Source organism: Delphinapterus leucas, chromosome 1, assembly GCF_059928025.1.
Source record: "Delphinapterus leucas isolate spDelLeu-1000000601 "Yukka" chromosome 1, BTC_Dleu_Yukka2, whole genome shotgun sequence".
Lineage (NCBI taxonomy): Eukaryota > Metazoa > Chordata > Mammalia > Artiodactyla > Monodontidae > Delphinapterus > Delphinapterus leucas.
In genome coordinates this window covers 138350177-138364505 of record NC_143129.1, presented here as the reverse complement: position 1 = coordinate 138364505, position 14329 = coordinate 138350177, and the positions used below count along the sequence as shown (strand labels likewise).

The 14329-nt window shown below is 39.2% G+C and overlaps 1 protein-coding gene across 19 annotated transcripts in view; it reads left to right on the top strand.

The window, feature by feature from the left end:
• Positions 1-14329, top strand: part of NFIA (nuclear factor I A) — a 390456-nt gene that overhangs the window by 183849 nt on the left and 192278 nt on the right. For all 19 annotated transcript variants that reach the window (XM_022575823.3, XM_089921805.1, XM_089921781.1 and 16 more), the window contains one exon: positions 747-812. In XM_022575823.3, coding sequence (XP_022431531.1) covers positions 747-812 — 66 coding nt within the window. The remainder of the gene's footprint in view (positions 1-746; positions 813-14329) is intronic.

Below are 14329 nucleotides of genomic sequence, written 5' to 3'. Positions count from 1 at the left end.
TTAGAAGTTAATTTGATTGAATCAAATTTTTTCATTTGAAAATGATTGTGTTTTAAAAATAAAAAATAAATGGGATCCAATAAAGGTGTGCAAGAACCTGTTTTTGCTCACAAGGCCTGTTAGGATCTCCCAAATGCAGCAGTACAAGAGGAAAATAATACTTATAAAGTGGGGGAGAAAGATATCTTTGAGTGATCCTGTTATTTTAAGTAAATGCACTAGAATATTAGCATTCTAGTATTTAATGGTGTTAGTCTGCATAGTCTGTTGCTGTAATACAGAGCTAAATATCAACAGAACTTGTTTCTGTTGTTTGGGTTGCTTTTATATACCAGCTTCAAAATATGTTTTGACACTTTATTATGTTCTGAATCAAGCTTCAGATGTGTGTAATGAAGGATGAAGTCTTTATCAGACTCTAGTGTATAAATAATGGAGAAGAGCAGTTTGGAAATGGTGTCTCTGTAAGAGGATGGTTTCTGCAGAGTTTCAAGTTATGATCTGGCACAAGCCAAGCGCCACTGGAGGTGGCAGCAGAACCGAGAGTCATCTCTGAAGGCACGGGCTGCGGCCTCTGCTGCTTTTCACCCCCTGTCTTTTCTCTCTTCTTTTTTCGATCATCATGTCACTTCTGTAACGTTCTCATTCCTAGTTTCCATGCTGAACCTTTTGAGAAAGTCTGGCACCTCTGATCCACTTTCCTTCACAGACCCTGTAATTTTTGGCTGTATTTTTATGTTTTTCAGATTCAAGTCAATCTGAAAGTCCCAGCCAGCCAAGTGACGCTGACATTAAGGACCAGCCAGAAAATGGTAAGTTTACTTTGGAACTCTTGACTGCTGCTCTGAGAGTCCATGGTAGCCAGCAGCCAACCAAGTACAAGGATTTTGAGGTCTGCCCCTATGGGCGGCCCACGGTAGGAACAATCTTGAGGACTCAAGGAGTTTTCTGGGCCACTCTAGCCTCCCCAAACCCTTCCCCTCAGCCACAAACCCTATCAGGGTACTCATAAGAACCTTAGTTCCCAAGAAAGTTGATTACTGTGAGAGGCGGTGTTGATTTACCAGATCAGGATCTTTTACAGCATAAGTGAGGCGCCAACGCCTTTTCATTTCAGTTCCTTTTAAGGTGGCAAGTGACCCACAGTCTTCTTCACTAGTGATTTAAGTTTATTGACTGAGAAGTATTTCTGGGGCCTTTTCAAAGCCTTTGCTAATTGCTTTAAGAAAATCATCTCTGCCTTTGAAGGATTTTTCACTTCAAATTGTCTAAAATAAAACACTAAGGATACGTGACAGAATTAAACTCATCAGTTGCGTAAATATATAAAGTTTCCGTTGCAGAAACTTGACTAACCTAGAATACACACTTCATATATGAATATAATGGTATCCGCTAAAACGCTAACTGTGTGGTGTGTGCACTCCAAGGACAAAAAAGGTTGTCATAGGTTAGAATTTAAGATGGAGTAAAACCGTCCGTTTCAATAAAAATCAAGAAGTAAACACGTGATACCCATGACATGCTAAACGTTGTATTATATACTTGCATAGATATCATCTCATAAAATTCCAAAGTGATCTTCCCTGGTGAGAGAGCTGAAGACTCTAATGGGAACTTGACCTTGAGGGACCTTTGAGGGGAATATGGCACCGAGGCTAGAAGCTCAGGCTGTGGTGTCAGACCTGTGTTCAAAGTCTGCCTCTACTTCTTCCTGCCTTTGTAATGTTGAATAGGTTATTTACCCTCCCAGAGTATTGATTTATTCCTCATCTTTGAAGTGGTACGGTAATAGTTGTATTGACATGTTGAAGAATTAAATAAGATAATGTGTATAACATACTTACCGTAGTATCTTTCATAGACTTTACACTAAAAAAGCTGGCCGTTGTTCAGTATTCCTTGTATTATTTTTCCAGTCAGTATAGTTCTACCATACATTGTTTTTCACTTACTTAGAATGACCTCATTCCTCCTGACTCTCTTCTTTTTGTTGTTCTATTTTTCCGTTTTGATCTCCGTCTGATCTTTTGGAATAGATAGGTAAACTGAATTATGTCAGTTTTGTGGGGTGGAGGATTGAGTTTACCACACTGAATATCCTATCACTGATTTCTCAGGATTCGTTTCATTTCCCAAGCCTGGGAAATTCTCTATAACATTGTTGGGCTCCCATATTAAATATACACTCTCTGACTATTCCTCTCCTCAACCTGGTATTTTGGTGGTATTTTCCTTATCAAAGTCATCTTTTCACAGCAGGCATTAAAAAGAGAGAGAGAGAGAGAGAGAGAGAGAGAGAGAGAGCTCTGAAGGCTTGTTTTTAGTGTCATAAACAGCTACATCTTATTTTTTGTTGACATTTTAAAGAGCGATATTTATAGATTAGTTTCATTCTTTATTTTCCACTTGACTTATAGATGATGCCTTATAGTTTCGTTAGTTTCTTTTTCTTCATACATTATATCTCTATATAATCTGCCTGAAGCTGTGTCCAGAGATATTCGTTTTACTTTCACCTTTAAGAGCTGGTGGGCTGCCGAGGTGTGTGGTTCACGTGTTTAGGTCTGGCCGCCCCTCTCGCAGGCCTGCGATTCATCTGTCTTCATAAAATGGCCGACAAGCTGTTCACATGCAAATATAAATTGAGAGCATGAGAGGCCTGGCATGCCTTTCTGGAGCTGCTGTAATACCGATATTGTGCGTTTCCCATTCCAAAAAGAAACGAGGATTGAGCCTGGATTTTTCGGCCAAAGGCACAGAGAGACTGGCCAAGTTCACTGTTAACCCCAGATCACTTGGTGCCACCTCAAGGATTCACGGTACCATTTGGGAAGGATCGTGTGAGTTCAAAGAAAGAAAGTATTAATATCCAGGAGAGACAGTAATAAATTCCTATGTTTCAAATTTCTATTTATTTCAGAGAAAAGCTGAAGTTGGTTCATCTTAGACAATTCCAACTGGAGCTCAGACTAGAGGAATATCAGCCTCTTCGGTTTCCTCTTTCTGCCTTTTGTCAATCTCAGATGAAGTTGTTGGAGGAAATATTTCCTCTTCCTTAAAGTCATATAATCCCTAAAGGAAAATAAATGAGGATTTCAGGACTAGGTATTTACATGCATTAGATGACTTTCTGGGGTTGCTTTGATAAAGAGTATTCTTTCATTTTCATTACCCCAGGTTATGGAAGATGAGTTCCTGAAAAGTTCTTGTTTGTTTGTTTATTTGTTTCATTTTTATTTTTAAGAAGAGAACTCTCATAAGCATATCAACAAAACTCAAGAACTTTTGAAATCTTGGTGGATGAAGAAGTGACAGACTCTGGTCTTCAAACAAAGTGGGAACTCATTATTCCTTATTTATGTATATATTCGAGGGGAAATAATATTCTTTTTATGCTAGCTCTTGAGGAGAAAGGTAATGGGAAACGAATGGTATTTTCCTAGTAAACCATGGAAAATGAGTAGACAAATGGTAACATGCTGTTTCATCCAAAACCATAAACTAGGCCATGTAACTTTACCTAAAGTGGATGCAGCTGTTTCTTCCCTGCCCAACTAGTCTGTTTTTTTTCTGTGGAATTTTTGCTTTCTTTTCTTGTACTCCCTTAAGACTCAACTGTAAAAGAAAACAAATCTTTGTCCAATTACAGTATTAGATGGGAATTTTGAAGGAATTATCTGAAGTCCAGAGATAAAATATCAGAATCTCTGAAACTCAAAATTGGTATAATATAATGATTAAAAATTCCACCTCTAGAGTCAGACAGGCCTGATTAAATAATGGCTGGGCAACTCTGAATAAGGTATTGCCCCAGCCTCAGTATTCTTATCAGTAAAATGGGAACACTAAAAGATCCTTCCTCATGAGTATTAAAATGAGAATATGCCTGTGAAACAGCATAATGCCGGGTTCGTAGTAAGGACTCAAAGAAAGGTAACTACCACCACTCTGCAGTTAAAGCTCATATCTGTAATGAGATACACATATTCAAGAGGTCAAAAGCTGGGAGCCTTGGAGTGGAAGGGGACATAATATCAGAAATAAAGCAAGACTCTTTAGATACAGCTTTTGTAGATACCTACTGTGTTCTGAAAGGTCAGGCTTAAGTCCCTTAAATCTGTCCATAATCCCCACAGTGACACATCTATTTCACTGTTTAGTTCTCTTCTCCACATTCTGTGTACCTTCCAGGAGTTGAGAGCTACAAAAGTGATTCAGAGTTGCTAGAACCTTCAGAATGAATGCTCAAGAAAGTTATTCTGGACAGAAGGGACTCCACTTAGATGTCTTTAATTTTGTCTGAGTTTTTCCTTGGCACAAACCAAATAGAATCTGGCTTATTAAAACTATAAGCCGATGAGAGATAGGATTCATGACCAATTCCATATGCCTTGAACATGACAGATACCTAGGATTTATTAAAATTAATAAGTAGATAAATATACTGTCATTATCCCCAAGTAGTTTTTGAGTATTTGCTCACTATTGATTTACCAAGAAGTGTTTAAGGAAAAAAAAAAGAAACCCTGGAGAAGTTGAAGTCTAATTTGGGTGTGGGTATAAGTTGTACAGTTGTATGTGTATGACACATGGGCATACATACACAGATATGACTAATACTGCTGGGAAACCAAAGCTATGGGCTATACTAATGGCCATAGTAGATGAGAAGGAGGTGTGATCAAAGACATGCAGTACCAACAAACAACCCAATCTAAAAACGGGCAGAAGACCTAAATAGACATTTCTCCACAGAAGATATACAGATTGCCAACAAACACATGATAGGATGCTCAACATCACTAAGCATTAGAGAAATGCAAATCAAAACTACACTGAGGTATCACCTCACATCGGTCAGAATGGCCATCATCAAAAAATCTACAAACAGTAAATGCTGGAGAGGGTGTGGAGCAAAGGGAACCCTCTTGCACTGTTGGTGGGAATGTAAATTGATACAGCCACTATGGAGAACATTATGGAGGTTCCTTAAAAAACTAGAAATAGAACTACCATATGACCCAGCAATCCCACTACTGGGCATATACCCTGAGAAAACCATAATTCAAAAAGAGACATGTACCACAGTGTTCATCACAGCATTGTTTACAATAGCCAGGACATGGAAGCAACCTAAGTGTCCATCAACAGATGAATGGATAAAGAAGATGTGGCACATATATACAATGGAATATTACTCAACCATAAAAAGAAATGAAATTGAGTTATTTGTAGTGAGGTGGATGGACCTAGAGTCTGTCATACAAGTGAAGTAAGTCAGAAAGAGAAAAACAAATACCGTATGCTAACACGTATATATGGAATCTAAAAAGAAAAAAAGGTTCTGAAGAACGTAGGGGCAGGACAGGAATAAAGACGCAGAAGTAGAGAATGGACTTGAGGACATGGGGAGGGGGAAGGGTAAGCTGGGACGAAGTGAGAGAGTGACATGGACATATATACACTACCAAATGTAAAATAGATAGCTAGTGGGAAGCATCCGCATAGCACAGGGAGACCAGCTCAGTGCTTTGTGACCACCTAGAGGGGTTGGATATGGAGGGTTGGAGGGAGACGCAAAAGGGAGGGGATATGGGGATATATGTATACGTATAGCTGATTCACTTTGTTATACAGCAGAAACTTACACAATGTAAAGCAATTATACTCCAATAAAGATGTTAAAAAAATAAAAGCAGTAAAAATTCCAAAAAAAACCCCCAAAATATTTCTTCCAAAAATGATGATTCTCTTAGTACTTGCCTTGGTCATCTAGAGACATATCAAACTAGACAGCTAGGGGCTTCCCTGGTGGCGCAGTGGTTGAGGGTCCGCCTGCCGTGCAGGGGACACGGGTTCGTGCCCTGGTCCGGGAGGATCCCACATGCCGCGGAGCGGCTGGGCCCGTGAGCCATGGCCGCTGAGCCTGCGCGTCCGGAGCCTGTGCTCCGCAACGGGAGAGGCCACAACAGTGAGAGGCCCGCGTACCGCAAAAAACAACAAAAAACCAGACAGCTTAAAATAAAGAATTCACTTTATGTGACCTAAGTTTAAAACTTGTCTTCTGTACCAGAAAGAAAGTGAAATTTTATTGGGATAATAAAGAACTTTAAAAATTAAAGACTCTTCCTAAAATTATAATTATGCTTATTACTAATATTTCCACATGAATGCACCTGAAAAATTAAGACTCTGTGTTGAGAAGAAAAAAAACTAGAGAATGGATATAATTGAGCAGCATTAACTTAGAAAAGTTACATTCAGGCAGTGGTTTCATGTGTTGAGAACAGCTTTGATTCTCCCCAGAACTCCAGTTACTATTGTTAAAATGTTAAACCTGAAGCAAATATAAGAAAAAATCAAACAATACATTTAAAGTTATTGCAATGTCAAAGACTAAAAAAAAAAAAAAAAAAGATATGCAATATCATCATGTTCCTTTATGGTTGATAACCACATAGGGAATGGAATCCCGGCAAAGTTCTCAGCTCTGACTGGTATCGTTCATTTAATCATTTTGCATATTACTGAAACCCCCTTTCTGGCTTTTCAAGAACTCCTGAAGGTTTTAAGCCTATTTGTTAGACTTTGACTTAGAACACCTACTCAAACCACCTTTGTGAATTCAAGAGTATTTGTGGATATCGGAATGCTTTATATTTTCAATGCTTTCTCGATATTTACAGGGCCTGTGAACAGTCCCCCAGAGCTTGCGTCCTGTGGTGCATCAGGTCAGGCATTACTGCGGGAAAAGCTCGTGTGATAGCCCTCCTACTTAATTCAAGGCACACTTCTGTGTGACCACGCTGAGGGAATAGCACAGTCCAAAAATGGCACTCTGAAAGCACACTTCCGCACTGGGACTCCCTGTAGATGCACCCTTAACTAAAAAAGGAAAGAAAATGTGGTGTTCCCTTGCTGGAAAAAGAAAAGTTGTGTTCACATGTGTTTTGGTTTTTTTGTTTTTGTTTTTCCTATTTACTCTCTGTCATCACCTGCACAGGCTGCTAATAATAATAATAGCCTCATCTTAGTGGTTTTTAAAATGTGATATTTATAACAGGAAATCAGAGTTGGTATTTAGATAATTTTCTTTAGTTTTAATCATGTTTGCTCTGCCTCATTTATCTGGTAGTTGCACATATGTCGGAGACATCAGCCCTCAGATGGGCCTCTGCAATCAGTGGAAGGCCATGAATCGTGATGCTTGCCCCAGATTTTGAAAATTTCCAGCTCTACCTGCCAGTGTGAAAATCACCCTGGAGTACTGGTTGAATCTAGCTTTCATGTTCAACATCTTTATTTATGTCATTCCCATCCTGTATCACCAAACTAGGGATCGTTGCTAAAAGTTGCTGGAGGAGCAAGGAATGTACTTTTCTTCAGTCTCAATTGTCACTATCTCACTGGTTATCAGTTACTCACTTCTGTGAGTATTTTGAATATTTTAGTACTTACGAAATAAATTCCAAGGCTACTGACTTCCTGACTTAAGATTTATATGTAGGATTCACTTTGTAAAAGATTTATATGTAGGATTCACTTTGGAACTTGGAGGTGAGATAAGAGAACTATAAATTTCTGTTTCTTTTTTGGACACACATTCTTTTATCTGATAATATTCTCATAAGAAAGTGCAGACCCTTTGCTTTAACTTGTTTCACTACCTCCTCAAATATGTAGTAGATACATCGCGATATTATGTTATAATATTAGTACATAGTTGGAAGGCAAAATAAAATTCATAACTCCAAATGCTAAGAATTGTTTCCTACTACTGGATGGACTGCTGTTTTAGGAACCATTTTTAGATTACTGGGTCATTATAGTTGGGTCATTTTAGGAATTTTGGAGGCAACGTGCAGCGGAACAGTCAGCGTTTTATTGGGAAAGCAGGAGCATTCTAGCACCATTGACTTGTAAATGCAACTTGTCAGTATTTCATAATTTGCATGACTTTCTTTTGCAATTACCTAGCAACAGTTCTTCTCAGCTGTGTTTTTTTCCAAAAACCCTGCAGGGACAGACACAGTAGAGTGACCACCAAAATAACAGCAATAACAGTAATGATCAATATTCTAAATATTGCAAAGATCCCAACTCGGGGGGACATTAAAACCTAAATGCCTTCTGGTTTCCAGATCTGTGTAATTAAATTCTGACTGATGAATTTTCAGCAATGCAGTGGAGCTAGTCTATCTTCTTTTAGAGACTGGGGAACTAGAATTTGGTTTAATCTAAAAATGTCAGTCTGAGACCAGGTGAATTGTGCTTTCTTAAATATTGTTAGCAGATGTGACCCGTCATTGTTTACAGGGGCTCTTGAGAAATGCCTGCAGACAAAGGAAATTCTTGGATCCTGCCTTTTGAAAGATGAGGTACCAGCTGAGGCTTCCCCCATATGCATGCTGCAGCTAGACTATGATGAGCTTTACCGCAGGATTTAGGGTAGTTAAGGAGCCTTTTCAACTGAAAAAGAAGGATGAAATTTGCAGTCATTTTAAAGAAGTAGTTTTACCTCTCACGTTATGGGTGTTTTATTGTCTACATACAGAGGATAACTAGCTGAACAGACTTTAAGTAGTTGGCTAGTAGCCAATATAGGGAATGTTTTAGACCCCTGTTCCCCTGATTTCCAAATTCTAAAACGGACTGGCTGGGTGGTCTATTTCAGACACAAACCCCACCTCCTCCCCTCTGCCAGTGCCTCACACACAAATAGTTATAGAGGAAAGAAGAAATAAAGAGGTGTCTTTCTGGTCCTCGAATTACTTCATGCCTGTGACTCTTGTTCCAGGAGAGACAACCATTTGGATGTAACAGTGCAAATAGAAAAGTGTTTTTAAGTGTTTGTTTGTAACTTATATGGGATTGTGTAAATTTATCCATAGATCTCGATTCTCAAAATATGAAGCAAAACAGTTCACGTAATATTTGAATCGGGCTCAGAAAAGAAATCAAATGCGGTGCCGTCATCACATCACAGTTGCATGGAGAAGGTGTGGTGGAAGGCTGGTGTTTGGCTGCAGTGCCATCTGCCCTTGTTCTCTGTTCCCTGTGGTCGAAGCCTGGATGGGCTCTGATAGGACCCCTTGACAGATCTCCTTAGAAGGACCTGCAGTGTACTCCTAACGGTCACTTTCACATACCTCTCCATCACTGAAAAATCCGCATGATGAATTTTCAGGGAGGCTAGTTTGGGTCAGGAATAGTGTATGAGCTTTCCTTGCCACAAATAACAGGGTCTGATTTGACATTTGACTATGAATTTTTTGATTTAAATCCTATATATTATTTTGGGGAAAGAATTATACATTTGTGGATCGTATTAGTAAACTGAATGTAATATAAATAATTTATTCAGGGATTTGGAGTAGCTAATCCAGCTTGATTAGTTGTCTGCTAGAAAAATTCATGTGACCACAAGGATTTTTGGCACCTTTTCTCTCTACAGCTTCCTCATTCTTTTTCTCTTCTTCAGGTTTCACTCAGCTCCAGGCAACTCTGTTCCCTTGGCATTACCTTGTCGTTAAGGAAATCTACTGGGATAGCTCAAATCGAGGTGGTGGAGGGGTAATACTTACTGCAGCTTACTCTGCTCCATCTCAGTTGTTAATTTCTATACTTGGTTGATTTTATCCCAAAGGGAACAGGGGAGTCTCATATGCCTTATCCACAGGCATCGTATGGCAAATATCCAAAGAGAGAAGTATAAAGGAGGTTATGGTGAGGCCCAGCAAAATAGTAATAGGCTTCCAACAATCTCTTCATGAAGGAAAGTCAGTGTTTTCTTAGATCTCTGTAGGCATTTTTGCAACCAGAGAGCTTCTCAGCAAGCAGCATTTGTAAACTCAAGAGATGAACAAGTAGAAGCCAAATCACAGCTTCCGAATAGGTCAGATTAGCAAAGGAGAGCTGCCATTATAAGCCTGACACTGAGCATCTGTTAAGGGGAAATCAGTTGTCCAAGTCACTTAAAGACCTGTACCTCAATTTTCTCATAAGTAATTTAGCAAATAGTTATTAAGAATCCGCTGGGTACATTTGGACTATGTGCTGGATGCATTGAGGGAATACAGTGATGGATCAGACATCCTGTTCTAAAGGACCTGATAGTCTAGTAAGGGGAAAGAGGCTTCATTCATTCATTCATTCATTCCTTCATTCAACAAATGTTTATCAAGTGCATTCCAAGAATCAGATACTGCACTGAGCAAAACAGATAAAATCTCTCTTATTCCTTCTGGTGGGAGGAAACAGACAATGAACTAACTAATATATATAATATACCAAATGGTATGAAATATTAGGAAGAAAAATAAAGCAAGATAAGGGATAAACAGTGGAGGATATGGGCGCTATTTTACGGAGGGTGGTCAGGGAAGGCCTTTTTGATCTGTTGACTTTTGAGCTAAGACTTGAGGAAGGTGAAGAAGAGAATTATGCGGATACTTGGGACTTTTGTTCTAGAAAGAGGGAACAGTAAGTGTAAAGACCCTGAGGCATGTTGGAGGAACACTCAGAGGGTCAATGTGGCCTGCGGGGCACAAATGAAAGAGGAGCAGTTGGAGGTAGGGGTAGCAGGAAGCCAAATTATACTGGACCTTGTAGGCCAAGGAAAGGACTTGGCACATGCTTGACGAATTATGATATCCTCTACAAGGGTATGCACATACCCAATCCATTCATTTCTTGATGTGGTGGATATGCCCTGAGCCCCGACACTGTGTTAGATACTTAAAGTTAAGTGGTGAATAAAGCAAAAGGCCTAATTCATAGCGTTGTCAAAGAAGGAGACTCTCGTCTGCCATGGCAATATCTTTTAGTATCCCCAAAGGTTTTCCCTTATGTGTGTATCACTGAAAGCAGAGTCACTTGCATGGGATAGTTGGCTTCACATACCCTCTCATGCAGACGATTCTTTTTTCATTTAATGGAGGTCTAAATGTGTGGAGCTGCAGTTTAACCCTTATCTCAGGACTCCATTTAGATTGTAAATCCCCAGGTCTCAAGTCCGCGACCCCGAAGCTTGATTTTTCTCCCTAACAGTTGCCAGATTTAGCAAATAAAAATACAGGATGCCAAGTTAAATTTGCATTGCAGATCCACAACAAATAAATTTTTTTTAGTATTACATGGACTCTACTTATTACAAAAAAAGGATTTGTTGTTTATCTAAACTAAGTCCTGTATTTTATCTGGCCACCAGTCCTAGTTCTCTACACACTCCCATGGAGGTTACATGGGCAATAGTAACAGCAGTATAGGAAAAGGTTTGATTAGTCTGTGATGATTTCATTGATCACAAAGGGTCAAACCACTGGAATTTAACCCGCTGAAAATGAGACCTGGGAAGAGTACCACGAAGTTCTAATGACTTGACTGCTTAAATTCCATTCCTCCTGCAGCTGCCGGTACCTAGCCCAGTAGTTATACAATAAGCCACTTGTATGGCACAGTCAGTGGGTACAATACTGCAGTTGAGAGGCACTCCCTATCCAAGTCAGTGTGTAAGTTTAATTCGTGGGATAGTAATTGAGTAAGGCGTTGGGACAGTGCGTGAGTCACTTCTTCAAAGGAAGTATACCTTGTCGCAAGATCCAGTTATTGGTAGACTGTTGCCTCTTGAAAGATGGTGAAAATCAGTCAAATAATACAGCACTGGAAAATTCCACCTTCAAAGGTGATATAGAGAAAAGACATTTAGATTGACTTGAAAATAGAAGGTGCCATATTTTTATGCTCTATGGGAAACTAAATATATATGTTTTCACTTAGGACTGTTTATTAGGTATGACAAAACTTGTCTGAATATGTTACAGGAACATGGTGTGGTCTTTGTACCCTCCTACTTTAAGAAAGGATCATGTTCACAGATTTAAGGAAAGCAGTTTTGGAAAGGAGGGTTAAACTGTATTGGGATTTAGAACCAGGTAATGACAGAAATAATGAATTTGGTGATTAACAGTCATGCTAGTAGCTCACATTCGTTGTGGACTTCCTGTGTGCTGGTGTGTTAGGTTGGGTCCCCCAAGAAGAATATGCCCTTATGGGATTAGATGTGCAGGAATTTATTGGGCTATGAAGGGAGGGAGCCAGGCTACGTTGGAGAGACTTCAGACTGCAATAGTGATTTGCTACCTGTGAAAGGAAACAGGAAAGGAAGGAGGATTGGGAAGGAAGAATCCTGGACATCAGTAAGCTTCTAAGAAAGTTTTGTACAGGCCAATGGAGAGTCTTTGAGCCAGTCACTTGTTATAAAGTTTTTTGTCCCACAGGAACCAGTCTGCATTAGTATCCTCTTCTTTAGTCATTGACTAGGAGCCTGGAGGAAGCTCCTTGGAACAAACATGGTGATAAATCCAGAGGGGAGCTGTTGGGGTTGTCAGGCAGTCATGCTTCTTGTAACATGCGATATGAGTGTCTCATTTTTCATGGCCACCACAGCAAGGCACTGTGCTCAGGGTTCTAGATTCATGATCTTGTTTCACTCTGATACAACCCTATGGAGATAGGTATTCTTAGGTTACCCATTTTACAGATGAGGAAACTGAGATGCAAAGAATTTAGGTAGCTTGTCCACAGTCAAGAAGCAGAAAGGACAGAGTTTTCAAACTTAAACTCCAGAGTCTAATTGCTTAACAATGACCTTGCATTATAGCAAGAATAGTATTCAAACTCTGGTTCTGTAACTTACTGATGATGTAAATTTGGGCAAGTAATTTAAACTCTTGGGCTTGTGTTTCCTCATTTATAAGGTGGACTGTTGTCACCTTCCCAGGAAATGTGTTTTAGTTGCTGTTTCGTTTTCAGCTTAAACAATGTTCATTCCTTTCTTTCCTCGTGTTGTTCCCTCATCTAGGATGGTCATGTCTTCCTTTATTCCCCGTCTCATTCTCTCAGTATCTGCCTCAGCCTTGCTCAGGCACCCACAGGCTTAATTACGTCCTCAGAACTAACAGGACTGTTTCTGTGCAGATTATGTATATGGATGTATCTCTATGGATGTGTGTGTGTATAAAGTGCCCAGAACTTGCAGTGATCCATAGGAGATGCACAATAAAGTGTAGCCCACCTTCTCTTTCATCCACTTCATTGCCTCATGGACACGAACCCTGTGCTAGAGGGCAATCTAGAACATGTCTTTTTCTCGTTTTCAATTTTTGGGGCAAAATTACATTCTTTTGGAAAAATTACGTTCTTATTTTTCATATGAACATTCTTTACTCTTTTTTTCTACAGTTTCAAGCATCCTTAGTCTATAGCTCCACAATGGATACTTTGAAACAATGGACTAAATTTTTATTTGATTTTTCTGCTGGAGGTGGAGTGTATAAAAAGAGATTGGTTGTAAGGTATTTATACCAGATGCCATTGTGTTTGTGGGCTGGCATAAAACAATTATGATTGCCAATAAATTGGAAAGTATTTCACTTGCAAAAGATGTAGGAGTATAGTTTTATTGAAAACATATAAAACATTTATTTCCACTCCCCATTTTTTGTGCAGGACAATAGAAATTTGCACCTCATCCGTTTGATTTTAGATTTCTGAATTATTTAAAAGAATTGGTTAATTCTCCATTTCAAGTGAGTTAGACAAAGTTCATTAGGATATCTGATTCCTAGCATGTCCCCCATTCACAGATCATGTTAACTCCTTAGAGAGGTTTATCTTCTTTTAAAATTGCAAATGCTGTCCAAACTGAAAGCTTTTCAATTTAATGCATTCTTACAGCTTTGGACTATAAGTAAGATCCTTAACAGTAGAGAGGGAACAATGAGGCACCTTGTTGTCAGAGCATCGGCCAGTTCTAAAGGTAGCAGTGCCCAGGACATGCATGTCCCTTGAGTTCTAGTGGATTTGCACATTGATATCATGAAATATATATAAGTAAAACTCAACACATGCTAACACATGCTCCTGACCAGTGGTTGCCAACTGGCAGTTCTTGAAGGTGACCAAAGAAAAAAAAAATTTAAAGAAATTATGCATTTTTCCCTAGATAATAAGATGCATAAGCTGACAATTTTTGCCTTTGATTTTGTGAACTCACTGGTTACCTTATACTTACAGAGACTCTGTTTGGCAGTTATAGTTTGGATTCATTTAGTTCAAGGCGGGGGAGAGATGAATTATCCATAATTTAGTAAAAATGGTAAATTAAATACTTTGAGAAATAGGCACCGTGAGAGGAAACTATTACGAGATGTCCTTAATGGTGAAAAGACACAGAAGCCCCTGCTATAGACCAGTGGCTGATAATAGCCTTTAACTTTTTCTTTTGGCAGGAGAGGGAAGAAGAGAAAAGCAGGTACCCGTAAGA